Source organism: Sturnus vulgaris, chromosome 4, assembly GCF_052056855.1.
Source record: "Sturnus vulgaris isolate bStuVul1 chromosome 4, bStuVul1.hap1, whole genome shotgun sequence".
In the NCBI taxonomy this organism is placed as follows: domain Eukaryota; kingdom Metazoa; phylum Chordata; class Aves; order Passeriformes; family Sturnidae; genus Sturnus; species Sturnus vulgaris.
In genome coordinates, this window is record NC_142246.1 from 60,155,987 (window position 1) to 60,183,091 (window position 27,105).

Here is a 27,105-nt window from a genome sequence, read left to right on the forward strand (position 1 = left end):
TCCTTGCTGCAGAGTAATTTCAGAGTAATACAAGCACCTTCTCCTGGTGTTGCAAGGTAAGATTTAAAAATTTATTTTCATGTGTCTGTGTTTCAATGACAATGAGTAAGAACTTTTCTGTATTCTGTGGTCACTTCATGTGGCAGACAGCTACCAAGCTGCCTTTCAAAATCTGTGGCCGAGAGAAGGTTGTTTGGACCTTGACAGTGGTGCCGATTCCAGTTACATTTTTTGGCCACCTTGCAGAGGATAATTCATTGAGAAGTAAATGGTCTCTTGAGAGCAGTGGTGGAAGCCCTGTCATACCAGGGACTAAAATTAGGTTGGTTGAAGTGGTGGGAGTGTGATGAGCCAGGCTATGTCTGGAAGGCGGCCGGCTGACCACACTTAGCTGCCCTGGGTCTATAAATATGTGTGTGTAGGCTGACCTGGCTGCTCTGAGGAGATGCCAGAAGTTCAAGCCTCCACAGGAGGAGAGCTTCAGTGTGCCTGCTTTGAAAGGCATTAGGGAAAACACTTGGATAATCTGGTGAAGACTTTCACAAGTAGGTGTAGATTTTGGAAGATGGATGGATGGCCCTTTTCAGTGTCTGGTCCCACATTTTCTCTTGTTGAGAAGAGTCCTTCTAAATCACTTCCAAAAACTTGGCCTTGCCCTCAAAGTACAATTGCTTGTGCTGTAGCTGAACACATCTCACTTTTCAGCAGTCCACTCCATGCTGCAGGCCTGGGTGACACCAGATAGCTCTTGGCATGAGGCAGCCTTGCAGAAAGATGTTTAGCTCTGAAGTTGAATGTTCATGATGGTGTTTCTTTTCTGCTGCAGAAGCACAGGCTTGCCTTCTCCTCTTTCTCCAATACCCTCTCCTGCTGGATCTGGGAGTTCTCAGCCAGGATCAAATGATAGCAACGGCATTGGCCACAGCAGCATTGGCAACAGCACTGGCTCAACTGTCACTGTCTCCTGTCATATCTCCAGTGTCACCTCTTCCTATGTCAACATCACCTCCTATATCCTCCATGCTTATGAAATTTGGGAAAAGGCTGATGCACTGGCCAGAAAGAATAAAGGTAAGTTTTGGCCCTTGTCTTTTCTGTCCAGTGTGTCATGGTTGTGTGTGTATTTGCTTTGATCCTTACACTCAGTGCAGCAAGCACCATACCTAAAGATTAACATATTTCATGCTTTAAATATCTCTGCCAGGGCATATTGGCAGAGATACTTGATGGTGATATATTGATGAGTGTTCCCATTTAAAGGTTTTCTTGGCATCCTCAAATGTCCAACAGCTAAGGGATGAGAGTGTTGAGTGCAGGAAACCAGCCAACCTGCTTCGTGGTAACTCAAGAAGTGTAAGGGATTTGGTTTTTTTCTGTCTTTCCCCTTGGGGCACTGAGCTCTTCTGAGTTGGTTCACTTTGTTTAAAAATATCATTTTGGCTGGTAGCCTTGTGTTTTAGTTTTTGTTAACTTTCCATGTCATTTTGTCTTGAAAATGGTGAAGCTGGCTTCTCTGCCTAGCAGAGAAACTGAGCAGCACTTGAATTTGAGTCCTTGCTGGGCACATGCCCAGTATTTGCCAGCAGCAATTCCTAGAATTGCTGCAACTTTTATTTTACGGTTTTGTTGCTAGAAATGTTGTATTGTCCTTTGGTGCAAGCAGTGGTGAATACACAAAAGCCACGGGGTGGGTGCAGTCCAGCCATCCCACGTGGCCTCAGCAGTGTCATTTTCCATACAACACAAAGTTTTGTGAGCCAGTGTGGCTGAAGAGATGCATTGCCACGACCTGTTGGCAAACTTGCAAAAGAAAATAAGCTCAATGTGCCTGGCTGGATTGATGTAAGGCTGTAAAAATCCTCACACTGAGGCAGTTGTTGAAAATAAAAAAGCTTTCCAAGTCACCTTTGAATAAAAAACTGGCTGTTGGCTGTCCTCTGAGCAAATCTGTGCTTGCAGCAGCAGTTCATGTGTGGCATTTTTGATTATGTCCTCAAAAGGCTGATAAAAGACTGTCACATAGAAGCAGCGCATGCTACTAATAAGCCAGAAGAGTGAGTCATGGAGGAAAAGGTGTGGGAGGGAAGCCTGAGCACAGCCTTGCATCAGTCAAGACTAAATCCAAAACATGCTCTGTGTGGCTGGTCCTGATGTAGGGGGATGATGATGGCCTACTAAATACTCCACAGGGAGTGGATCTGTGCAAGAGACCAGTAAATACTCATGTAGTACTCATGCAGGTGGTGTCACTGTTCAGGGCAGTTGGAAGCATTTCAGAACTGGAATTTACTGATAATCAGCATAATATACAAAGAGGTACAGAGAGTGAAAATGCAAAATGAATAAAAAAGGCCGCATCCTTGATTTTATGCAATACACAGGGCATAAGAAGAGGAAGAAAGAGCAGCAGCCTTTAGCTATCAAGATCTTATAAGCAGGGCAGTCCTAAGCAATTGGAAAGCAGTGGGCTGTAACTGCTGTCCAAGTCACTGGTGCAGAGCTGAAGTGTCTTCTGGAGGGTCCACTGACAGGTCCCAGCTCTTCACTGTAATTCAGAGCAGCACTTGGATCATGAGGATGTAACACGTTGTCTTCAGCCTCTGATCTCCCCCTGCAAAGAAAAGCTGAGGCTTCAGGCATGGATGTGAAGTCCTCCTTTCACATGATTCTGTGCTGACAGATCAGGTTATCTTCTGTTTGTTCAGACAGGGGCTTTGAATTCCTTCTATTCCCCATGGAGGGCATGGATTCTGTAAACAAAAGCAGGAAAATCAGAGGGAATGTGTTCTCTGCTTCTGCATTAGCAAGTACTAGAAAGGAAGTGTTGTGCTCTCTGCTTCTGAAGAGCTCCTTGCACAGCCAAGCAGAATTTTTCTACTTCTAGCTTCAATCTTTGGATGTCAAAAAGGAGAGCTGAGAATGACCAGTTTCTGAAAAGGTATTTAGCAACAAGGTTGAGCTGAGGAATGAGGCACTGGGCCCGTGTCAGTGGGAGGCAGGTCATGCAGGAATGTCTTGGAAAGGTGACTGCTAAGGAATAGGTGTGAATATTTCCCACAGCTCATGGTCGCTTGCACAGAGGGTTGCCAGCACAGAGCAGGGCTTGCAGCCTTGCTCACAGCAGGGTCGGGTGTGCTGCAAGAGCCACCTCCTGCGTGGGAGGAGGAGCAAGATGCCTGGAGTTGGTGGTGGGATGGGAGGAATGTGAGATCTGCCTGACACGCTTGGCTATAAGCAATTCAAACCAGCCTGGCAAGCTACACAAACAGAGAAATTCTGATGTCCCCAAGGTTTGAGGATGGGTGAAGGAAAGGGACCACAGCTGTGTGTGCTTCTGGGTGAAGCACACCTTCTGCTCAGGAAGACACTCAAATTTGGCCTGTTTGGAATTTGGGGGAAGCTTGAAGCTGGGACTGTGTGAACACCCAAGCTTTTGCCCCCCTATCATGGAGTCTCTGTGTCCTTTAAAGTCAGGACATGAGGAGGTGGCTCAGTGTGTGTAGATGTGTTTTGCTGTTGCCTGCATTGCCTGCTGTGCTTGTCACCCTTCCCAGCCCTGTGACACTGCTGAGCTGTCTGCACTAGCACTGTTTTACAGGACTGGCCAGCTGACTGTGTGCTGCTGTCACTCCTCACCTGTCAGCTGTGCCTGGTGTATGAAACCAACCAAATGTTTTCTCTCTCTCTCCCTTTTTTCCCCAGAGTTTTTTGCTGAACTCAGCAGAGCGACAAGTGCTCTGGCACTGACCAGTAGCCTGACAGACCTGGTACACTACATCAGACAGGGATTACAGTGGCTGAGACTGGAAGCAAATATGCCTTAACTGGTTCTCCAGGTGGTTAAATACCTTGAAGTTTTTTTGCACTTTTGAAGCCTCAGAAACAGTTTAATTTTTTTTAATTGTTCAGTACAAAGCACCTGCAAGGGAAAATATTTTAAATAAAGTTGGAAGTTATCTGGTTACACTGGAAAACCCTTGAACTGTGTTTTTCTAGGGTAGCACTTTGCTACCTTGAAAAAGAAGAGATGGAGGATGGCACCTTCCTTTAAAACGATGAAGTGCAATGATTTGTCTGAATGGCCCGATGTATTGATGGTCTATAAACATTTCTTTTGCAAATAACCAGCAGGACAATAATTGCACATGATGCTGACAAGAAGGAAATCTGCCTCCAGAGGTGGTTATGCAACATCCCACAGTCTGCAGCAGTTGAGTGCCCAGACAACATGCCAGAGGAGTTGCTTTTGCAAGCACAGATGCAATCTTTGGTGTCTTTGTTCCTCAGAGAGCAAGTAGCAACCTCATCAAGCACCGAACAGCATTATGTTACAGGAAAAGCAGCAAAAGGATCTACTCTGCCTGCTTTCCAACCTCACTCTCCTGCTTTTGTCAGCCAGCTGACATAACTGAGGAAGCCACTGCCTTCAGTGCTGCAAGTTTTCTTTTCCAAGTCGTCGCTGGTTTGGTCCTCCTTGCTGTGCTGTCATGCACATCCATGCCCCAGGCACTCCAGCTGTGTTACTGAGGGGCTGGCTCAGCTTTAGCCTTGCAAGCCAAACACAGTTGGGGTGGCAAAACGACGTGGTATGTTTGGAACAGCTCTGCCTCTCTGCTGAGAGATGTCACCATAGGATTCTTTGTTGGGCTGATTTTTTTTTTTCATTTCAGTGGGTGGGGGTGGAAAGCTGCACTGGTTCACTGTGGTTGCTTGGACATCGTTCTAGGAGCTTCCATGGGAAGGAATTGCTTCTGGTTAAGGAGGGATTAAGTGGCTGCATGTGGAACATAAGATAAATTTTGCATTTGGATATTTGCCTGCAACCATTGAGGGTCTTGGTGAATATTTAAGAGCAGGATTTGTACCAAAGTAGGGTCTTCTTCTTGTGGGAGACAGCTTGTGCTCTGTCAGCCATGCATGCTATAGGATGGGCCCAGTGACTTAGAAACCTGTCAAGGGAACAAGAATAGGAATAATGAGCTGTTTCCAAGCATTATTTTCCTTGTCACAGTATCAGCGAAGGCAGCACCCATGGCATTTGTGTATTCAGTGAGTTGACACCCTTCTCTACCCAAAGATTCCTTGTGGTGTGACAGCAGCATCCTGCCGTCCTCATACGTAATAGTGTGCCTTAGCCCGCTGGTCCCCTCTCACAGCCCTCGCCCTCTCTCTGACAGACCCGTGGGACTGGTGAAGAGAAGGATGATATCCCAAAATAATTGTGTTTACAAGAAAGAATTATCTCCCTTTTCCACATAATTTCATGATTAGGGAGGAACAGGTCTGCAGATCTGCAGAAGTACCCCCTTTGTAAAATACCTGTTCATGGGTTTGAGGCTCATGAAAATGGACAGTAAATAAATATCAGCAAAAAGTTTGCATTTCCAAAAGTAGTTTCTGTAGAAATGGCCCCTGCCACGGGGAAGCCTGGGCTCTTCTTGGTTCTGGGAAGAGATGATAGGAGTGTACTGGTCCTGAGCACAGGGGAGCTCTCCTGTCACCTTCCCTGGCAGTGCAGGACCACTGGGATCATGGCTGGGCCTTTCTGCATCTTGAAGGGATTGGCCTTTTATGTTCACTTTGTTAAAAACCTCAGAGCATTTCAGGGATGAGCTGTCCTAACAAGTGGAAGGAAGATCTATGCCCCCCCTCCCCATTTTACCTATCAAGCTTTGCTTGCACTCCTCCCCCCTGGAGCAGCAACTGCTCAGAGTAAGCAGGGTCAGAGAAGGGCTCAGCATTAACTGTTTTGTTCTCAGGAAGCGTGGGGATGGGCAGCCAGCCTGGAGGCTGATGTGCACTTTGGAACTTGATCCCAGACTGGCAGATCGATGCCACCTTTGGACTTTGTCTTTAGACAAAGCTATTTCTAGGATCACCAGCTAAGGAGGAGGAAAGATGAAAGCTTTATTGAACCTGGAAGCCACAGTGGGAGTCTGCAGGAACTGTAGCAGTGTTAGGGGAAAGCATAAGGGGCAGCAGGGACAGGGGTGTCCTGGTACTTTCCTTCTGTGTGCCTCCATGTCCCTCCCTGCTGCCAGGAGAGGTGCTTGCTGCTGTGCACAAGTGGTTGTGTGAGGGCTGCTCCCATTCCCAGGACAAACTCCCCTGGGCTTTGCAGAAAAGAACATCACAGACAGTTTGTGTCATGGGCATGTGGGAGCTCTTTGGGGGCTCTCAGTTTGAAAGCAATCTTGGAAGTATCACTCCCGACTTCCACAGCAGAAAGCCAGGTTTTGTTTTAGGACACAGAGAAAGACTGTTCAAATAATAGGAAATTTTAAGAAAAGCCATCATATTTCAACCTTGAGCCAGGTCAGAGGCCTGCAGAGGGTTAGGAAGGAAGCTCATCATTTTCACCTGGGCCTATTCAGGCCTTTAAAACAAACAAAAAATAAATAAAAACAGAAATCAAAACGTAGCAGTGGAGGAAATAGCGTTTGCCATTAAGAAGCTAATCATAAATCCAAGGAAAACCAGGGGTGATTGTTTAATCCCAGAGAGAAAGGAGGCAGCTATGGTGGCAAAGCAGCATCATTTCCATGCAATATTTATTTAAAAAAAATAATAATACCTGTGATGAAATTGTCAAATGTTCTATTTTTAAGATGCCATTTATTTAATAGTTGAAAACCCCACTTACATGGAGATAGAGATCTCTTCTGTAACTGAAAGTCAAAGTCTGACTGCAATGTCCTTGTTTTTGGTTTTGTCCTCGCCCCTCCCTCTTGGTTTCCATGATAAATCTGTACATCTTATTTTGGGGATGTATGTCCCTCTTGTATATAACCTTTTTCTGCCCTGCGTGTGATGGAATTTCTGAGATGGTTGATTCATATGGGGGAAATAAACAATAAATGAATGTTTGTTATGAGGTGTTTCAAGAGTCCTTGTGTTCTCAGCTTCTCACAGAGAAATTCTAGCATAGCTTTTCTCTAAATGGCCTTAGTGTTTCCCTTCTGAATGAGGTTTAGGTATGAATTTCTGTACAAGAAGTCTCTTTGCTGCCCTGATTGTCGCCCCTTGCCCTTACTGTAATGGCCATAAGTGGTGCAAATGTAGATGCTCAGAGTGGCAGGAGTGTCACAACTTGGGGCATGTTCATCCTACCCTCCCAATCCCATGCAGGGAAGGCTGTGCTGGGCCAGCTGCTGAAGCCAGCAGAGCTTGGCTCTGAGCACTCCCTGACAGGAACAGCCACAGGTTGGTTTCAGGCAACCCAACAAGGCCAATTGGCAAACCAGGAGATGAGGCATAGAAGTGGTGACTGAAGGGTCCTGCTCTGTGTTTGCCACAAAGCTGTTGTAGGGCTTGGTTTGTGGGTTGGTTTCTGAAGGGCTGCGAGGAGGATTTCCCTCAGGGAATCCCACAGGATTTCCTGCCCTGTGGTAGCAGAGTCTCACTGGTTGTGCAAGGGAATCTCTGCCACAGCCTTGTACTTCTCATTGGAGGCTTTTCCCACTTTTTGTTTTCCAAGTTGTTCCTTGGAAGAATGGTTTTGGCATCTCTTGGGATATAATTTCTGTGTTTCAGGTCTGTTCTGCAGCAGGTGTTGCCCCCAGGATGTTTGCAAATAATGGATGTGGTTTTCTCATGCACTGTGTAAATTGTACAGGATACTGACACCTGGTTGAATACTCACAGGAAATGCTGCTGTTACAGGTGCTGTGCATAGAAATGCACTCATGAATTGTGATCAGTGCAGGGCTGGGGCAAAGCGGGGAGGGTTAATTTTGGGGGTGTGATGGAATGGAAATGGGGTTGAACATGCCAGCAGGGAGGGCATCCAAAAGCCAGGCAGGATGTGGGGCTGTAGCAAGTGTTGGCTGCCCTGCTTGGCATTCTGCCTAGGGCAGTGGCCCCCCTGGGCTAACACAGCCAAAAATATTTTTCCAACAATAATTTGTTGTAGTTTCTTTAATTATTGAGTCTTTATTGCCCAAACCTAATTTTGCAACCCTCTTTAATTTATTTTGAGATTTGTTATTGATTATAGATGAGCTTGCATTCTGTCTTTGGCTTGGCTTGTTCCTTTTCAAAGATAAATGTCATTTTTGGCAAAACAGCTGAGTTAAAGTCGATTGCACTTTCTCAGCCTTGTGCTGCTCTCCAAACACTAAAATAGCCCCTTGGCAGCTTGTGCTTTCCTTACATTAATTGCAGTTTCAGCAACCCCTGTCACAAAAAAACAACATTGTTCTTGGGCTATCATCAAGCTTTTTGAATGTGTTTCCATAACTTTTGTGTTCCTGAAACTTGTGTGTGTTACAAGAGCAGTGTGCACTCACTGCTCCTTTGTGATGTGTTTTGTCAAGGTGTGGGGTTCCCAGATTTCCTGCTGGGTTTTCCTCTTCTCCTGCTCAGTATTGCTGAGATTAAGGGTTTTTTTGGGGACTAGCCCTTCATGTTGCAGCGTTAAGGCCATGTTTTACACTGCCAGAGGCATTTGCAAAACTTGTAGATTGTTTAGTGAAATTTTGATTCTACTCCTAGCCAGTTGCATATGAAGAAGTACTTGTAAATGGAAAAAATAGTTCAGATTTTTTTCGCCCCCAGTTTCCAAGTAATAAAATACAGCTGTTTTTCACTTGCTCCATGTGGAGTTTTTCCCCAGATGCCTGCTGTACCTTTTCACTTGGAAACTATAGCTGTGGTAATTTCAAGTCTTTGTTGAAATTTTCATTTGAAAGAATCAGAAAATCCTGTCAGTTTAACAACTGTAAAGGAGTAATTACTTAGACAATGTAGTGCCTTGGGAATAGTTGGAATCTTTTGGACCAGGGAGGTTGTGGGCAAAATGACATGAAATAACTGTGCAGGCAGATCAGAACTTGGGGGGGCATTAGGGGTGTAAATCTTGCAGCCAATGCACAAAATCTTCTCTAAGATTTTTCTCCCACACAGCTGGGAGAAATGAGCCTCTGATTATATCCAGTGCTAAGTAGAATAGTAAACTTAGTGCAGGTAGTAGGTTAGACTAAACAGTCTGGCTGAGGTAAAAGGGGAAGAGAAATCTGCAGATCACGGGCACAGCATTTATTTCAGCACACTAAACTTGCCTTGTGACAGCCAGTGGGTTTTCTGTGATGATTATTAAACAAGAGGCAAACAGTTTGTTGTATTTCTGTAGCCAGTGGGGGAGAAGAATCGCTCCAGACAGAGGCATTACTTCCCCCTGCTGTTATTTTGTGTAAGGGCAAGATTTGCCCTGGAAAACAGAAAATCCTACACTGCAATTTGGTAGCTGACACAGCACAGCTCAGACATGGTCCTGCTGAATCCCAATCCCTCACTAGTGATTTCTTGGCACTGTGTGAGTGGGACAGAACATGCACCACAACTGTGCGATGACTGGAAAATGGCAAACTTCTTTGCAAGAATGTTGGTAAAGAAATAAATGTAGAGTTTTTTAAAAATACCTTTTTTTTTAAGTGCTCCAAGGGCAAATTAATTCTCCTAATAAATCCAGCAGTAAGCATGGGAAAATGGGATACAAGAGCTTATATCCTTTAAAATGTATGTTTAAAGCTGAGGAAGTAGAAAATGCTATGACCAAACTTTAAAAAAAGTGAAATGAAATTAAACTTCTGATTTTATTTCCAATGACTGTAGAAGTTCAGGCTTGGGAAACTGGGTTAGTGGAAGGAGACTGGGCAAGTAGCTCTTGTGTCTTGGATGAGGGCAGGCAGCAAAACATGCTGTTGCTGTTGTGCTTGAAAACTATCCTAAATAGGAATTTGATAAGGCATTCCCTCTTTTCACAGAAAATTTCAGGACATAGACTTGCAGTGTAGCAAGCAAATGTGAAAGAAGATTGCTGCAGCTCTGTTGCTCTGACTACATGTCAGCTGCACAATCTGCTCTCATCATAAAAATCATCTGGTAATTATTTTTCAACACTGAGGTGAACAAATCATCTCCTTGATTTGTTCATCAAATTAGGAGTTTTTGGAATTGATGATTTGTGTCTTATCAAAGATGTGTTGATTTTTTTTTTTTTTAATTAATTGTGTCTCTGAGATGATTTAATACCACATTTATTCTTATGCACCATCTGATGGGCAGAAGTCTTTTCTTACATGAATTCTTTCAGGAATCAGCTGTACTTTGGAGGAAACGTAAAGAATCTGTGATTCAGAGATGATGTTGGGCTGCTGTGGTGTTTTGCTGGCTACAGCACTCCAATGTCAGTTTGTTTTTCCCACCCCATTAATTAATAATTTACATGTGAAATTCTTGTTGCAGAGGCCCTGCTCCAGGAGTTCTCCTGTCTGGACTGGTAAAGAGCCTCCCTGAGTTTCCATCACTGCTCAAAATGCGCAAGTCACAGAATTTAATTTCTTGCCACCTTTTTTTTATTGAATGTCTGCAGCCTTTAGACAAAGCAGCTGCACAGTCTGGCCCTGGTACCTGAGGGTTCCCTGAATGGCTCCTTCTCAACTGCAGGGCAGGGAATGGGGGTTTGGTGATATTCCTTGTCAGAAAGCCTGTCTGTGCAAGATAATTCTGCCTGTCTGAAAGGGAGGGAAAGGGCAGGCACTGATGTCTCCTCTCCCTTCCATCCTCGTAGATAACAGCAACAGCTTCAAATCCCAATTCTTCCTACTGCCTCTGCAAGCTGAGAGTAAGAAGTCATCTCTCCAGGGAAATTGCAGGTAAGGCTGGAGCTGCTGGGAGAGGCTGAGCCAAGCAAAGCCTTGTTTGCACAGGGGTGCAAGGTGAGAGCTGCTGGGACAGGGAGCTTACCCTGACTCCAGACTCAGCTGGTCCTACAGCTGAGCTCTTGCAGCCAATGACACCAGGGGAAGATGGTAAAGCCTCCATGAAAGAACCCAGATTGCAGAAGTGAAGTAAAAGCCATTGATTTATTATTATTATTTTCAGTTTTAATAATCCACTGTCTCCTATGACTGTACATTGTGGCATCTCTTCAAATAATTTAATGTATGCAAAGACATCAAATTCTGTCCATAATAATTTCATGTCAATGTTAGTGACAGCAGCATTGAAAGGAAGGGAAGCTCATAAAGGAGGGTACCTAAGGTTTAACTTTTCCAAGCAGTTTCCATGTTCCACTGGAGCAGTTGTTTGCCTGGGGCTTGATGAAGAAAGGCAGGAAGAAGAGGAATCAAATAAGTCCAGCAAAGGAATACAGAAATCAGTTTGGATAAATACAGAACTGTAAAAAAACCAGGGTAGAGTCTTTGGAAGAGAAGCTGCTGGAGTTTCTTCTCCATGTCTGTTTTTCTGAGGTCTGCACCTGAGGGGTCAGAATTTCAGTAAATACAACCCTCAGCCCCATGGATTAGGAGACATTGTTGGCTCACTTAGGGTTAGGAGCAGGTGTACTGCCACGTGCCACTTCCTCAGCTTTAGGGAATCTCTGGATTAGTCTGTGCCCAAATGTGTGAAACAGAGCTTGGCTCACCAGGGTACAGTGCAGGTGGATTATCAGCAGCAGGGATACACTGTCTCTCCCAGGAAGGTTGACTTTGTTTCGGCCTCCAGGTGCCATCAGGGGTTTATTTATGGTATTTCTGCAAATGCTCTGCTGTGCAGTGCTAATCTTTGCTCTTTCTTTTTTGAGATGCAGTACCGAGCATTTCAACAGGACCTGACTGTGTGATCATTACTTGTTTTAAAATCTTAGGAACTACAGAAATTGTCATCTGCCATCTCATTAAGCAGACAAACCACTTCAGGCCAGGTCCAACAAGTGCCAGCTCTTACAGATAAGAAGCAGTATGGTAGGGCCAAGGGTGCTGCTTGGCTTAACAGGGAGAAGAAGGTTTTAATCTAAATCAGCCTCACTAATGGTCTCAGGCTACAGCATAGAGGTTCTTCAGTTCTGCATTGTGCTTTGCTAAAATATCACAAAATTCTAGAAGGAAATGAAATGTTCTCCCTGGAGATGCCAGGATGTTTTTTACAGGTTCTCAGCCACATTGCACTTGGAGAGACAAGCCCCAGAGCAGTGATACCAAGCTGTTTTCTTCTCACATCAGCTCACTTCTCCCTGCAAATGTCATGATCTTACTTAAAAAGCTAGAGGGCTTTTTGAAAGAAATATTTTCTATTGGCTTTGAGCTCAGGTTGGTTTGCATAAGAAATTACTTCAAGGCCCTGACTGAACCTAAGGGGTTCCTGTTCTTCAAAAGGGAGTTACATAAATCAAGAGTCTCTCTGCTCCCATGATGATTTTCTTCCTCCTCTTCTTGCCTCTGCAAAACATGTGTTCTCCAGTTTACCTAAAGGAGAAAAATTTCATTTTCATTCAGTTGTACAAGTGGCAAGGCAGTGCTCTGCATCTTCCCCTGACCACCAGGCAAGAAGAAAGATTTCTGGCACCCCATTAGGAACACCCAGAGTCGTGATGTTCCCAATGGTTCATCCAGCAGTGTACAGGGCAGGGTTTCAGTTCTTGCTTTTCTGGCACATACACATTCTCTGTTGGCTGGCTCAGCAGTATTTAGCAATTGTTCCTTGCTTACGTGGAAATAGTTCTTGGATCAGAATTCAGTCTCTCTATGCAGTTAATTTGTTGAACTATGTGGTAAAAGAAATGTTATTTTGCCCCAATCGTTGTTAACAGAAACATAACCGTGACCAAACTCTCTTGGATATACATGCAATTTTCAATATAATGTACAACAAAAGGCATTGTATTAAAAATTTCTATTGAGTGTCAATGGTTTTAGTTACAACCTATAAAATTACACTTAATGAATCCCATAATGTTTCACTTACCAGTGTCTCTGTCTATTACAAATGCTGAACTGTGAGCTGCCAAAGGAGTACTGCACTGACTCTTATAATAATAATAATAATAATGAAAGGGTTCATTGCAATCCTTCCACATAATCCTCCATAACTCGCTGTTTCCAAGTTTGTGATCCTTTGATGCTTATTTGGCTACAAAATGAAAGCCTTTTCTCCAGATAATGAAGGAAAGGAGGGTTGTCCTGGACCATTTGAAGTCTGAGAATATTTGATTCTTTCATTGTTTACAACTAGACTTGAAAAGGATCAAAAAGATTTTTGCAGGACTAGCTTAGTGTAAAGGCTTCTTTCTGACTTGTAGCACAGGCAGTGACCATAAAGAAGGTATTATCTTTAGGAATCAATTACCCAGTAATTAAAGCAAACTACAGATTGTTTCATACTACAGGGACAAGAGGCGGAGAACTTTTTCAATATGGAAACAACTTCTGTGTGTACAAGCCAGAAAGCTTGATTTCATCTGAAAACAAAGTTCTCTCTTTACTGAAAACTTCAGTTTATTCTTACTCTTTTACACCTGTTCTGGAAATCACCAGACACCCAGATTGCCATTAATGACTGCACCTGATTTCCATCAGGAAGCTGTACCTAATTATCTAAATGAAGCACTAAGACACAACACATTAAAAACTTTCTCAGCTTTGTTCTCCATGTGAATTAACTCCATTAGAATGAAATTTCCCTGCTCTTTATATCTGAAGTGAATATTTTAGTGTCTAGAAATGGAGAATAATTCCTCTCTTCTAAAATCCTTACTATATTTTTGTTCTTTTCAAAGGCACATCAGCACAAAGCAGCAGGATATACAGGCAGCTAAGCTCAGAATGTCCACTGGGCATTTGGAAAAGGGCATTTGGATCTCACATGGAAGAACGCAAGAGACAGTGGCAGACTAGGAATGGTGAGTCCTGTTTCTGATGGATATCTACTCAGATGAACTAATGCCAAGACTGAAACAAGGACAAGGCTAAGGCACTTGATAGATACTTAACCTGTTTTAAAGGAATTCAGGCCTATTTTGGGAGTAATTTAGTGAGACAAGTTTATATTTCCTGATCAGAGCCCAGGATCAGGAGTGTGTTATACCTGAGTCAGTGACCTCGGGAATGAGATAAGCAAGATGTCAGCAGAGTTGGGGTTACAGCAGCTCCAAGAGAATCTGTCCCTTCTGCCCCAGAGAAGGGGACAGAGCTCGTGCTGAGCTAAGGGTGAGCTTGGTAAGGAGATTGACATGTGGGGTCCTGTTGTGAGCACAAGTTTCTTTTGGTAAAGAAAGTCATCTTCATGCACAATTCAAGGAGGGCTTTCCAATGGCAAAAGAATTTGAAGAATTAGGATCAGAGAGGAGAGAAATCAGAGATCCAGTCCAAGGCTAGGACCAGGTCTGTGTGAAGGTAATATAAAGGATTTCCAAATGAGCATAAGCAGCCACCTGAAATGCAGTTTAATACATGGAGGACAGAGAGCACATCTTCTAAGTTTAGGAAAGAGAGACTCTCCATCTAAATCAGTGATTAACCTACCAGTGTACTCTGTCCATTCCTGATGGACACAGATCTTTAAGGTCTTACACTACAATGCCCACCAAAAGCAACAGGAGAATGGAAACATGAAAGGTAATCTCTTGAGCTCTGTTATATATTAAAAAAGCTATTAAATAAACCTCTTATCATGATAACTGCTACCAAAAATCCTTTGTATTAACAGAATATGAAGTGCTACCTAGCAAACCTTCACTGTATTTTTCCATTGCTCATTTGATAGGTCTTGAAATACTCTGACTCAGAAAACAGTAGAAAAGTCACGATCTCACAAACAGTTTCTAAAAAAACCCAGAAAACCCCGATTTATGACAAATTCTGCTTGATTCTATTTACAGAGAATCCTGCTGCTAAGGGAAATTGATATTGGCACTGACACCTTCAAAAAATGCTACCAAGGGTGAAAATTATCCATCAACATTACAGCTTTGGGAAGGTGTAAGTAGTACTGGCTGCCAGGTTGATATGTAAATGTGTGTATTCCTGTATCACAGCCACTCACAGCAATGCAAAATGTTTGAAGGAAAAATTGTTATTGCTACTGAGAATATCCTTCTCAACCTCTTTTCACGAGTAATAAAAATACTGCAAAAGCTACACTGGCCCATTTCCTGGAAATGACAATTTCTGTTTGTTGGTAGAGATAGGCAAGAGCGCTTCTGACAAATATCTAAGCACAACATGTTCAGCAGAGACTTTCACCTGCCTCTGACTTGCAGGCTGAGAAGTACAAATCATGTGTGACATGTCTAGGGAGGAGGAAATCAACCATCAGTCATCAGCTGATAAAGCCACAGAACAAGATATTTACTCCCATTTTAGTTTCTTTGGTTACTGGTTTATTTTTGTTAGTATCAGAGTTACTAGTTTTGTAACAATAATGTTTGCTTAATAAACAATTTTTCTTCTTAGCTGCACATTTTTCTCTAATAAAGTCATTTATGTTCTTGAATTCTTATTTCCTCTTCTAAACACTAACATTCCCCTTTAAACATGAGATTATATACCAAGATATTTACCTTAATAGGTAAATAAGATATTTACCTTCAGCTGTTTTGCAGACATTTGGTGTTTAGCAGAACAGCTTGTTTCAGTTAGAACAAATAAGGGTTATCCATTTTACATGGGGTTGTGTTGTTATAATCTGTGTTTTTCTTCACATGTATCAAAATGCTCCTCTAAATATAGCTGGAAGCTGTTTATTCCATACATCAGTTGTGGTAAATCTTGGTTGAAGTCCATGACTGAAGCTACAAGATAGTGGCATCATTCAGAATGACACATTTCACAAAAATCTTTCAGGTGCTGCTATGGATGAAGACAATACTCACACCAAAGTTCTTCCTGAAAGGGAAAAAAATAATTTTTACATATGCTGTGTCTAAGCATGTGAGGCAGATGCCTGTAGATTTAACTTTCCATAACACAAAAGTCCCTAATGGGACACTCAACCCAGCCTTTCCCAAACCCAGGCTGCACAAAACCTTCTGGATTAACAGGAATTGCAGTAATTCTGGCAGTCAATACTGCCCTCCAGTGTGGGTTGTGTTAACTTCCTTCTGCAATGGCATCCTTCAGGGTTAATAAATTAATTCAGTGTGCATTGCTGAATGTGTCATTGCATGACTTCATTTTTCTTAAGATACATCTTTTATTTTGAGAAACTAATTTACAATATATTATCAGCTGTTGCTCTCCTTTCTATGAACTACTGCAAAAATATAAAGGAGTGTGTAAACACATTATTATTTGATTTATAATTTATATTTTCTTTATGCTGCATTTAGTATTTTTCCAAAGTTCTACAGACCCACTGGATCACCTTCACCGATGATGTGTTGTAACATGTTGTGGATTTGCTTTCTGCAGTTATATTTCTATATATGAGAGACATAAAGGAAGTCAATATTATTTCACTACTCTCCCTGCAGATTTCTGATAATCCATATTTTAAATCAAAAGTTGCCTCCAACACCCTCGAAGCATAAGGAACTGTTAAACTCTGCAACTCATCTCACAGTCGACATGCTGCTTGTATAGACACAAACACCTCAATCTCATTTGGAAACAACTGGTGTTGCAGGCAGAGCTGATTTTAATTTATCCCTGAATTCTATTTTTGTATCATTCATATGAATTTCAGTCCCAAATCGCATTAAAATAGAGGATTAATGCTAACACAGAGTAAGGATGCTCAATATTCCCAGCCACCAAGTTGCAGAGAGGTTTATTTAACCCCATATTCTCTGTATGTTTATTAACATAATGAAGAGCCACTGGTGTTTGCATTTCATAGGAAGAGGTGGGAGGCTGGGGGATGTGTCTGTGTGTCTGTCTGTGTTTTGCACTGTAGAGAATAATCTCCAGTCCAAAATGTGTGTGTACAATTCCTGCTTAAAAGTGCCCACCTTAGGGACTGCTTTTTGCAGAATTTGGGCAAACACTTCACTACCCTGCTCTGTGACCACTGTGTCACATGGGACGTTCTTTTAATATAAAAAAAGCAAATTAAGACACTTTCCTGAATTATGCAAAGACATGTTTAGGTCAGGGTGATATAATTCTTTATCAAAACATCCTAGAGAAAGTGGCTGGTCTGTCATTCACCTACATTCCAAGCAAGAGGAAAAGCAGGCAGGTTGAGATTGCACCTTCAATGTCCTGAGAACAATGAATGATCCCCTGGTTCCAAGTATGACAACAAGCAGGTTTGTGATGCTGTACTTGCCCCCACAAACAGCCTCCTGTGCTGCATGGAGTGGTGCAAACCCTCAGTTCCAGTGCCCACTGCCACACTGAGCTCCCTGGTTTGTATCTCATCTGCTGTGAGTAAATAAATTCCAATGGAAATGCAGCTTGGCTTGGCTTTTCCCCAAAGCCCTGCTGGCACCAACAGTTGTTCCCAGTCTCTCTTGCTGCAATAGGGGAGGTTTTGTGCCAGGCAACTGCGACTGCCAGTGTCAAGGGTCAGCTCCACAGCCTCTTGTCTCTGTCACCAGCTCCCACAGCTGGCTGGCATCCATTTATTCTATTCTCTCAGTTTACAATCAGCTTGAGACTCTCTGATGCACGAATGTTGCTTCCCCCTGTGACCCCAGCAACCTTTACTTGAAATGATCTGTGCTGTTAAATCCTGAGCTAGTTTGGCTGTGCCCTGGGCATCGATTCAGTTTCTGTGCCCTTGCACCACCCTTGTGTAGGGACACAGATGCCATCAAGGGGCAGGACACATTTCGTATTTTCAATTCTGCACCGACTCAGCCCCAGAACTGACCCCTGGGGTACCCCCTTGGCTTCCAGCTGGACCCAGAGCTGCTGATCCCAACCTCCCAAGGCTGGTGCCTCAGCTGGTTCTCAACCCATTTTCTCAGTGTGTATTTCATCAGCTCTTCCATGAGGATGTTGTGGGAGAGACTTAAGCCTTGCTACGGTTGAGGTAAGCAACATCCACTGCTCTGCTGTCCCCCAGCAAGCCAGACATTGCATTGAAGAGGGCTGATGGGTTGGTGAAGGCTGATAACATAAATCCTTGCTGGCTACCAGTCCTCAGGAATCTACCCCATCACCATGACCACTCAGAGATCACTGAGCACTGTCCCCTAGCCACCCTTCACACAATATTAGGAGCATTCCTCTTCTGGATTTATTAGCTGTGGGCTCCTCATTCCTCATTTTTAAGGAGGCTATAATAGCAGTGTAGAAAGCAATCCCCATTTTTAATTTTTCACCAATAATCCTTTTCACTGGAGCACCAACAGAATAAATTCTAATTAACAGATTACTAGTCCCAAGGTGGTAGTGACAAGCCAGGAAAGAGCATAAGGCAATCACATTTATATCACTCCATCTGGGAGAGGCAAAAGCTGAGTGTCTGCTTCAACAAAGACCATGACACACAAACATGTTGCCATTGTTTTCCACTCACCCTAAGAAAAAGACCTGAAGGAAAAAATGCTGGTCTTGTTCTTGACCATTCTCCAGAGACATTTTCTGACTTGAAATCTGAGACCAGTTTTCTGATCAGTATCTTCCAATGTCATCTCACTGCTCCAAGTCATTCCAGCGGACAGCTAGAAACTTCTGAAAAAATGAACATTCAGGGACGTTCAGGAGTGAGGATAAAAGTACCTCACAGGACAATGTTGTAAGAATTTTAGTGAAATGGGACTTTATATAGTTTTGTATCTCTTGCACAAATGAGTAAAAAAAAAAAAAGTTAAATCATAAGACTTATGCCTCTCTGTTTTTCCTCAGGAAATTCTAAATCTCCAAGTTGATAAATCACTTCTCCCTTCTGTTCTTTTAAATAAAAGTCCTATTACACTTTATGTGGCCTCAGGCTACATTAAAAAAAAGCCTGGGAGAGCAACAAGCCTGCCGTGAGCCTCAGGGGAGGCAGTTTATGGCAAAAGTAGGAGAAACATTGTACTACATTGATCCAGTTGGAGAGCCCTGAAGTGGGCTGCTCTTCTCTTTGAAATATTTTTTTTCTTTCCTCCCACTCCCACTTTAGTCCATCTTTGCATAATCTCTTTTATTTTGTTCAAAATCTCTTTTATTTTGTTCAAGTGAAGCAGCAGCAAGAAATTCCCCCTGCTCTCTTTTTTTTTTTTTTTTTAATTGAGAAGAACTGCTGGTACTCAGCCTCTGGTGGGAAAAAGCACAGGCCGAGGCAGAGTCCTGGCTCTCTTCTCCCACATTATTCACTCTGGTGCAGTTAGGAGCCAATGCACACTAATTGCTGTGATCCCCCCATTTGGCTTTTAACTTAAATAGCCATCTGTAGGAGAATCTCAGCTGCTTTCAGCAGCCAGAAGCACTTGAAAACAGCAGCCCCTAACATTGTTTAATTTTTACTTTGAGGTCATGAAAAAGACCACTAACTGTTTCAATGAAACTCCATAGGATGGGCTTTGGCTGGATGATTTGTTTCTGCTTTAGGATTTAATTTGAACAATATGGACTTTTCCCCATTAGCATAAAATAAATCTGCACTTTGCACTAGTTTCCCACGCATCACTTTCCACAGGCTGCCAGCATTAGGGATCATGTGGACAGATGACAAGCACTCAAACTACTTACATCTATTACAGTCCACTGGTCACATCAGCTCCTGGTTTTGATCATTCTTTACCTTGTATATCACTGCTACTTGCTTCCCACAGTCACCAGGTTTAATATACACATGCCTTGTAATTCAGCCACACAGCATATTTAGACAGTCATAAATTCAAAAGAGGTAGCAAGGGTTTGAATAATAGAAGACATTTTTTCTCAGAAAGGCAGTTAATTGAAATATACCACAGCTATACTTGCAGGATTTCAAGATCAAGTATCAGAACTCATATTTTCCTTCCCCAGCTTTCCATATTTGTGTTAGCACATAAAATGCTGCTTTATATAGAAGTGATTTTGTTCCACGAGTATAACTGGGATAGGTTTGAGATTTACTGCACTAGAGTCCAGGTATGGCACTTCATCTTCAAAAATCACATGGGATGAAACAAATTATCCAAGTTAATGAAGGGAAGCCATTGAGCTAGCTGGAAAGAAAGGGTATTTTTCCATGAAAGATTTGCAGGCTTCTCCTTCCCCAGTGCATCACTCCTGCTCTGTGTCACAGGAGGCATCATCACACTGCTCCAAAGCTGCCCCATCGCTTTTCCTGGCGGCCCTCCAGGCTCCATGGTGCCCTCATCCCTTCTCCACAGCCATGCCCTGCTGTGAGCTTTCCGTGTTTGCCCACCCAGCACCCCCCTCACCCTCAGCAGGAGCAGCAGCCTCCAGTTCTGCACCAAAAGAGACAGGAAAGGGATTCCCGCTGATGTGGCAGTGATGGACCCAATAACATCCCTGCAGTCAGTGCCACACTGCCTGGCACATTTCCTCCCGTGCTAAGCAAAGCACTTGGGTGTTAGTTGTGCAGCCATGAGTTCTGAGTACCAAGAAACTACTTAAAAGTGACCCCATTTTCTGGATTTTTTTTTTTTTTTTTGCGAGGCAGGTACGTCCTAAACTATCGATGAGTTAAGACACAGGATACAAAGGTTTGGGGAGATTGACAATAAAATTAAAAAGGAAGTTAAAACTAATCAGAAACTAGGGCACAGGCAGGAAAAGCATAGGATTCCTGGCTCTGGGTCCAGCAGACGGGGTTGGTGATCTGGGTGTGTCTGTTGTGGAGAGTTTCTACAAACAGTTTTGCAAAATACAGCAGAAGTCCCAAATATTTATAAAACATGTAGAGACATTCAGCTTTTTACACCAAATGAAAATATGTATCCTCCCCATGGTCAGGGGTTTTACCTACACATTTCTATGATCATCTCTTCAGATCCAGCTATCTCCAGTCCAAATTCATCTGTAGTGCTTCTAGTCCAGACCAGTCTATTGTAAACTTAGAAGCCAGTTTTAACTGTGAAAGGAAAATTGGACTTGCTGAGGAAAGAAGTCGAATATGTATCTAAATACCACAACAAAACAAACTGCAGATGCTGCTCTGAAAACCGTGTCAGACTAGAGATGCACATTTTTTGCTAAACACTTCGTGTTTCAATTGGCAGCTCTAAGCTAAATTGCTCTGCCTAACCCCTAAGCAACACATATACAGAAGCATCAAAATTTCATGCAGAAACCTTTTTTGAAAATGAGGGGATTTTTTTCTTAAGACTCCACATGAATAGACTAAACATTTCTAGATTTTTAAAAATATACGAAAGTCAGATGTTGTCCACCTGTTAATCACTGAGGTCAGATTGAAAAAAAAAAACGAATTGCTCCACGTTCACATCTGAATTTTTGTTGTATGTATAAAAACTTCATTTTGTACAACTGTTAGAGCAGTTAATATTGAACCAAACACTGAACTAATGAAGTGGCTTCATATTTTGTGTTAACAAAAGATCATTTTCCCTGTTTTGCTGGACAATTCCAGCACAGCTGCAAGCAGCCTCCTTGGATGCAAAATCTTCCTTCCTTGCATTCACCTCAGATTCCAGTGCTGCAGAAGCTCAAAGATGGGTTTTTAACTTTGGTAGGAGTTCAATAAGCATGTGCATTTGTTTGTATTTGCAGAGTAGATTACAGCTGGAAAAAAAAAAAGGGGTAATATTTGGTTTTATGGGAGGAAATGAAAAAGACCAGTGCCATAGACAAGGATTTCATTAGGATGAAGAAATTCCATTTCTCCAAAGGGAAAAAATTAAGCTTTGCTTGAAGGTCTTTCATGAAACGATTTGTGTGGTCTTTATCATTTCAACCTCTTAAAATGAGATAGCTGCAGAATTGCATGATTTTCTGAACGTGTCTTGGAATTTGAGCTGGAGGTTTTTTTAGCCTGGTAAAGCCCTGAAATCCATTCCAACCAAATAAAGACAATTTTTGATCAAAAGGCTTTTGCACCAGTCTGTAATCTTCCAATGAAATTTATCAAAACTCTAACAATAGGCCTAAAAGGAGACACTAAAACTTGACAACCAAAAAAATGAGCTGCAATTATGTGTCATTGTCTCATCTTCACTCATCTTCTAAAGCAGACATCCTCCAGAGCACATATAGAGCATGGTTTTGCATGTCAGCAAGTATTTCCATTACTCTAATGTATGACCAAAAAGTCTCACAGTGATGTTAAAATGCTGGAAACAGCAGAAGAGGGCAAAACATTTTTCACATCAGAAAGTTAAATTACTTGAATTAATAAAATATAATTAAGAATTGGTAAAGATGGACCAAACCCAACTTATTCAGATATTATTTTCCATGATTTTAAAATTTATTTTTATGTAGTTAGTTTGCTCTTATTATTCACTATCCTTTTCCAGACCAGAAGTGGAAATGATCTTTAATAACGAAATCTTGTCTAACATTGTCAAAGTCTATGGAGTGGTGTAGAAGGAGATGCTGTCTCGGGGGACATAAAGTGGGTTATTTTTGAGGGAAAGATTCTTATAATAAAAACTAGATAATACTGGGTTTATTTAAGGTTTTTCACTTGTATGTCAAAGCATCCCTAAAGAGAGTCATGGTCCTTAGCAGGCCTACAGTTCTTTTGGTAATAAGAGAAACTTCATCTGCAGGGATAGTATTAGTGGGCAAACACTGAAATGGAGGGCAATTACGAATAAACTGCTTTACTCCTCACATCTCCTCCTAAAACCAAGAGGGGAATAACTAGAAACAATTCCAATAGCTGACTGGAACAATGGTGTAAACACTGAAACAACTTCTTTCATTTTGCTGAAGCAGAAACTGGTATCTGACTACACATCTAGGAAGAAGATCCCTCACAAAAGTCCTATTTTCACCCCGTTAGACATCACAGGTGAGATAGAGCAGACACTAAAGTTATATTCTAGAGTTACTGGAGGGTAGGGACAAGAGGAAGACTATTTCCCCTGAAAAAAACAAGAAATAATTTTGATATTTATTTATTTTTAGGCGGGTAGTTTCTGTATCCCATTGCAAGAAAAAAAGTATTCTTAATCACTCAAAGCCTCTGAAAATTTTCAGAGAAGTCCACACCAGGCTGATTGGAAGAATTACTAAAAACAAAGAAACAGTGTTTTGCCCAAACATCTAGTCAGATTTTTCTGAATTCTTCCTCAGCAGCCTGTCACCCTGATGTCATTCAAGGTGTCATTCACCACTGCCATCACACACACCTTATAAATAACTATATTTCATACACTGGAGTACAAAATTAGATTTCCCTGAAATTTGCAGTTGTCCATTGGTTTCACTGTGGTTTTCTGAAGTGTGATGCTCATTTTCCTGACTGTCATCTGAAGAGACCACGGTGCTTTAATTGCTGATGAAAGTGCACTGTCATAGTATTCAAGCCCATTTTTCTTTGGGTGCTTCTGTTGTGGAATTCTCAGCAGGTGAAATACAAATCTCTATTAAAAGATAATATTCCAATTTTTAGATAATATATCGGTCCTTTGAAGCCTCATGCATTTTGGAATTGTTTCGGACACTGCTTCCCAAAATTTGAGCCCATTCAAGAGTTCAACTTTTTTCATTGGGAGGGATTTTTGTTAGGTTACCATAAAAATGAGCGATGAAGCAGAAGCTGGCTCCTGGTGAATAAAACCCACAAAAAACCAACAGCAACCAAAACCTCCCCCATATACAAAGTCTTAGCAAGAATTCTCCTGAAGAGGAGAAACAGAAGATAATTTCTAACTTTTCCCTTAGGGCTATATTGTGCATCATTAACTTGCATTGCATTTGGTTATTGAAAACCATATATGTATTCACACAACCAGACAGCAGGGCTGTTGTGTAGGAATTAATTAGGAAGGGCTTTTATCACTAGGAGAAAAATAACTCCTATCTAGAACCATCCAGTCCTTCAGACAAAACCCTTCTTTCCTTATTTACACATTTTGTAACATTCAGAGACTGCAAGATGTTCTATTCTATCTTGTGGAGGAACACCTGAAAGGACACAGTTTTACTGAGCTGATTTCTGTCTGAACTGGAATACCAGTTCATTTGGATTTCTCCATTAACTGAAAGGTCTTCAAGTAAAAAAAAAATAATTGGTAGGCATCTTCTAACCATCAGCTGGTACCAATACACTGACTTAAATATAATTAAAGCCTGTACCCAACAGCTGCTGCTGAAGGTATAAAATATTTTTTCTTTTTTTAAAGAAGAATGCTTACATCATCAATGTTTGGGCCAAAACACTCTGAGTTCGGGATTACTTCAAGCTACAGGGTTTTTTACCCATTATTAGGACAGTCCTTGGTTACAGTACTCAAGTCACACATAAGCTCTTACTCTGAGACATGCTGGCCCTTCCTAACATTTTGACACTTCAAATCAATAGTTGTGAGTTTGGTTTGTAGTCACCTTTACTTTTACGACGTTAAACACTGAATTTCTTGATTTCACTCTCTAAATCTCAGCATTTCCTTTCTACTTCCTTTTATCCAATGCCTTCAGCCTTCCAAGACACCACCTCCAATTGTCTTCCCTCACTTCAGAGACTTCATCATTGTTGGTTGCCTTATCTTGGCTGCTTTCAGTCCTTAAATCTCAATTCTCCATCTGCTCTTCCAGTCATTGCTCTTTCAATACTCTTTTTGCTATTTTAGCTTTTATAATCTTCTGGACTTCTTAGACCTATTACTTCAATTTATAGAAACTATTTCTATCCCTCATCTCTGTCCTTGCTTCATTCTTGTCCCCCGGGCATCTGACATTGTCAGTAAAGCCTTATACTCTTGCCTAATCTCTCCATTTCATTTATTCTTCACATGCTCCCAGCTCTCATTCCAAATTGAAAACACAGCTTTTTGCCATAGCACTTCAGAACTGCACTTCTTTATTTCTTACATCTTCGACAAGGCGGCATCTGTATCTGTATTATTTATATGCAGCAGACATTTTGGTCATGCACGTTGTGTGACTACATAAAAATCACATTGTTCTGTGCCTCTGCACCGCCTCTGAGGGTTCCAGGATTCTGTGCAGTGAAAAAGCACAAGGGAATTTCTCTAGAAGATTGTATTTTCCACTGACAGTTCATTCTGAGCTGATGTGAGTGTGCACAACAGTGACATTTTTAACTGTGAATCCAAATGAATATTATTTTGTAGTAGAAGCCAACCTAACCCTAGTATTCAAAGGGCTGCTGCTATATCCACTTTCTTTGGTTAATACTCGGCCCAGCCACATCTACCTCTAACCTGCCATGCAGCTCCAGACTTGTGGTTTCTTTGAATTTGGCATAACCTACATGGCTGCAAAATGCTGAGCACCAGCCTCCACTAGTCTGGAGTTGTCATTAAAACCTACCTAATATATCCTACAGACAGGAAGCTGAAGGATTCTGTGAAAAGCAGATATGTTCTCAGAGAGACAGATCCTGCCACCAGACAGTGCCTTAGGAGGAGCCTGGACTGCTTCCTAATGTTCTCCTCCTGTTTGCACCAGTGGGCAGAGAATGAAGTGCCTGATAGGGGAAGATATAAAGTGATGAATAAGGATGAACTCCCTCATGTGAGTTTTCTTTTTCTTCATTGACTGGTTTTGCCCAGAATGGAGCAATAAACAGAACTCATTAACTGTAACATTAATCCATGAAGGATCAGATATTATCTGTTCAGTTATCAGAATCCCTGAATCCAATGCAAGTATTTTGAACAGAGACAGGGATTACAAAATTGTCCTTGAGCTCATGACTTCCTTCCAAGACCTTCCTGCCAGGCTCCACTCATGCTTCCAATCTCACCTCCTGCACTCTCAGTGAGTGCCCTTTCTTTGCCCACAGAATGAGAGGTGCACCACAAGGCAGGATTTTTGTGCATTTCACAGCCCTGCTCACAAGAGAAGAGCAGACTGCTCAGCATGGCCCACAAGCTGCAGGTTTGCCATGAATTCATCAGAGAGAAACCAGTGACCTTAGCTGGCATTGGTATGGAAACAAACTGAGAAGCTGAACCAGTAGGCCAAAAAAAAGGGGTCAAACCATCTATTGGTGTTCTGGATAACTTTCACCTGAAGTTAAATTTTCAGCTATTTTCCCCACTAACACACAACCCAGTTTTGGTGCCAATCGTATTTGTAATGAGCACATGCAAACCTGTTTCATTTTCTCAGCTGGCTTCCTAGCAAATACCTGCACAGTGGGGAAAAAAATGGCCTTTATTGGCACTATCCAAAATGCTTGTTAGTAAAATGTATGAAATAACATCCAGTTTTCCAAAGACTCCTGACAGCATTTCTAGAATCAGTTTAATTTTCCTGATAAATAAGTAGCCTGTGAGCAAGGAGTCACATTTCTCTTTTGCTTGGTTAGCATAAAATGTGTAGAACAAAGTCTCTTCACCTCAGTTCCACCAGCACAAGCTGGAGCTTACTGCAAAGAAAGAATCCATTTAGGATTTCTAGGGGAAACTATCCTTCTGTGATGGCTCACATAAAATAGAGCAGATACAAATACTCTACAGAGTCCTGGTTTACTGCAGCTGGTGGCCACCTTCTCTTTTATGTCATGGCAACCCATCCCTCAGTCTTTCTTTTTCCTAATTTGTTACTTTTCGTCCATACTGAGTGCTCCTGAAAATACATGTCTGAAAGCAAACCCTTAAAAATTTCAGTCACTACAAATCCCAGAAACTGACTCACCTTCTTAAACAAAAGTATTACAAGTATGTTTGAAACAGAAATTTGAGGAGTTTAATAAAATCTAAAAGTAACAGGTGTTTTACCTTGTACAAGGTGGCTTCCTCTGCCCTCCCCCCAGCTCTAGACCTTTCCTGATTGTGTAACAAATGCAAATCCTGAATGGAATAGATCTTTAATCTTCTTCAAAAACCTTAAACATGCTATGCCCTAATTTTAATTGTGTATGTTCCCTGTTTCCTTTTCAGTCCTCTTCCTAAATTAAAGCTGGACATTGGGCTATCAGATCAGACAGATATCAGGAAAAGGTTTTCCACCCAGAGGGTGGCTGGACACTGGAATAGGTTCCCCAGGGAAGCCCCAAGGCTGACAGAGATCAAGAAGCTTTTGGACAATGTTCTCAGGCACATGGTGTGACCCTTGGGGATGGTGCTGTGCAGGGCCAGGAGTTGGACTCAGTAATCCTATTGAGTCCTTTCCAACTCAGCACATTCCTTGATTCTGTAACCTCCTCCCTCCAATACCGAATCTATGCACTTCCAAGAAGTTGGTACTTCCTTTTTTTGCTTTTAAAGAAATTTTTGTGACATCATTATTTTAATGAGAATCTTCCTGATGAATACAGATTATATTTCTGTTACAGATTATT

At 42.0% G+C, this 27,105-nt stretch overlaps 2 protein-coding genes and 1 long non-coding RNA gene across 11 annotated transcripts in view; 2 read left to right on the forward strand and 1 right to left on the reverse strand.

Moving 5' to 3' along the window:
- Positions 1-6,871, forward strand: part of AFF1 (ALF transcription elongation factor 1) — a 67,207-nt gene extending 60,336 nt beyond the window's left edge. For both annotated transcript variants that reach the window (XM_014880565.2, XM_014880566.2), the window contains exons 19-21: positions 13-56; positions 827-1,071; positions 3,703-6,871. In XM_014880565.2, the coding sequence (XP_014736051.2) occupies positions 13-56; positions 827-1,071; positions 3,703-3,824 (411 nt within the window). In that variant the 3' untranslated portion in view covers positions 3,825-6,871. The remainder of the gene's footprint in view (positions 1-12; positions 57-826; positions 1,072-3,702) is intronic.
- LOC106855699 (uncharacterized) overlaps positions 4,450-27,105 on the forward strand; it is a 40,729-nt gene continuing 18,073 nt past the window's right edge. For 5 of the 8 annotated variants that reach the window (XR_015803340.1, XR_015803341.1, XR_015803344.1 and 2 more), the window contains exons 1-4: positions 4,453-4,586; positions 10,571-10,655; positions 13,559-13,681; positions 14,660-14,759. Coding sequence is in view for 2 of the 8 variants with exons in the window: in XM_088164073.1 (XP_088020199.1) it covers positions 4,488-4,586; positions 10,571-10,655; positions 13,559-13,681; positions 14,660-14,685 (333 nt within the window). In the remaining 6 variants the exon portion in view is untranslated. Of the gene's footprint in view, positions 4,587-7,533; positions 7,663-7,690; positions 10,280-10,570; positions 10,656-13,558; positions 13,682-14,659; positions 15,274-27,105 lie in introns of those variants that run through there. The other 3 variants (XM_088164074.1, XM_088164073.1, XR_015803345.1) reach the window with 3 other exon arrangements.
- Positions 10,847-25,586, reverse strand: LOC106855698 (uncharacterized). The gene is made up of 4 exons (XR_001403423.2): positions 20,632-25,586; positions 18,247-18,401; positions 15,366-15,665; positions 10,847-12,248 (listed from the first exon to the last, which is right to left on the reverse strand). It is a non-coding gene; the product is annotated as an uncharacterized LOC106855698 (long non-coding RNA).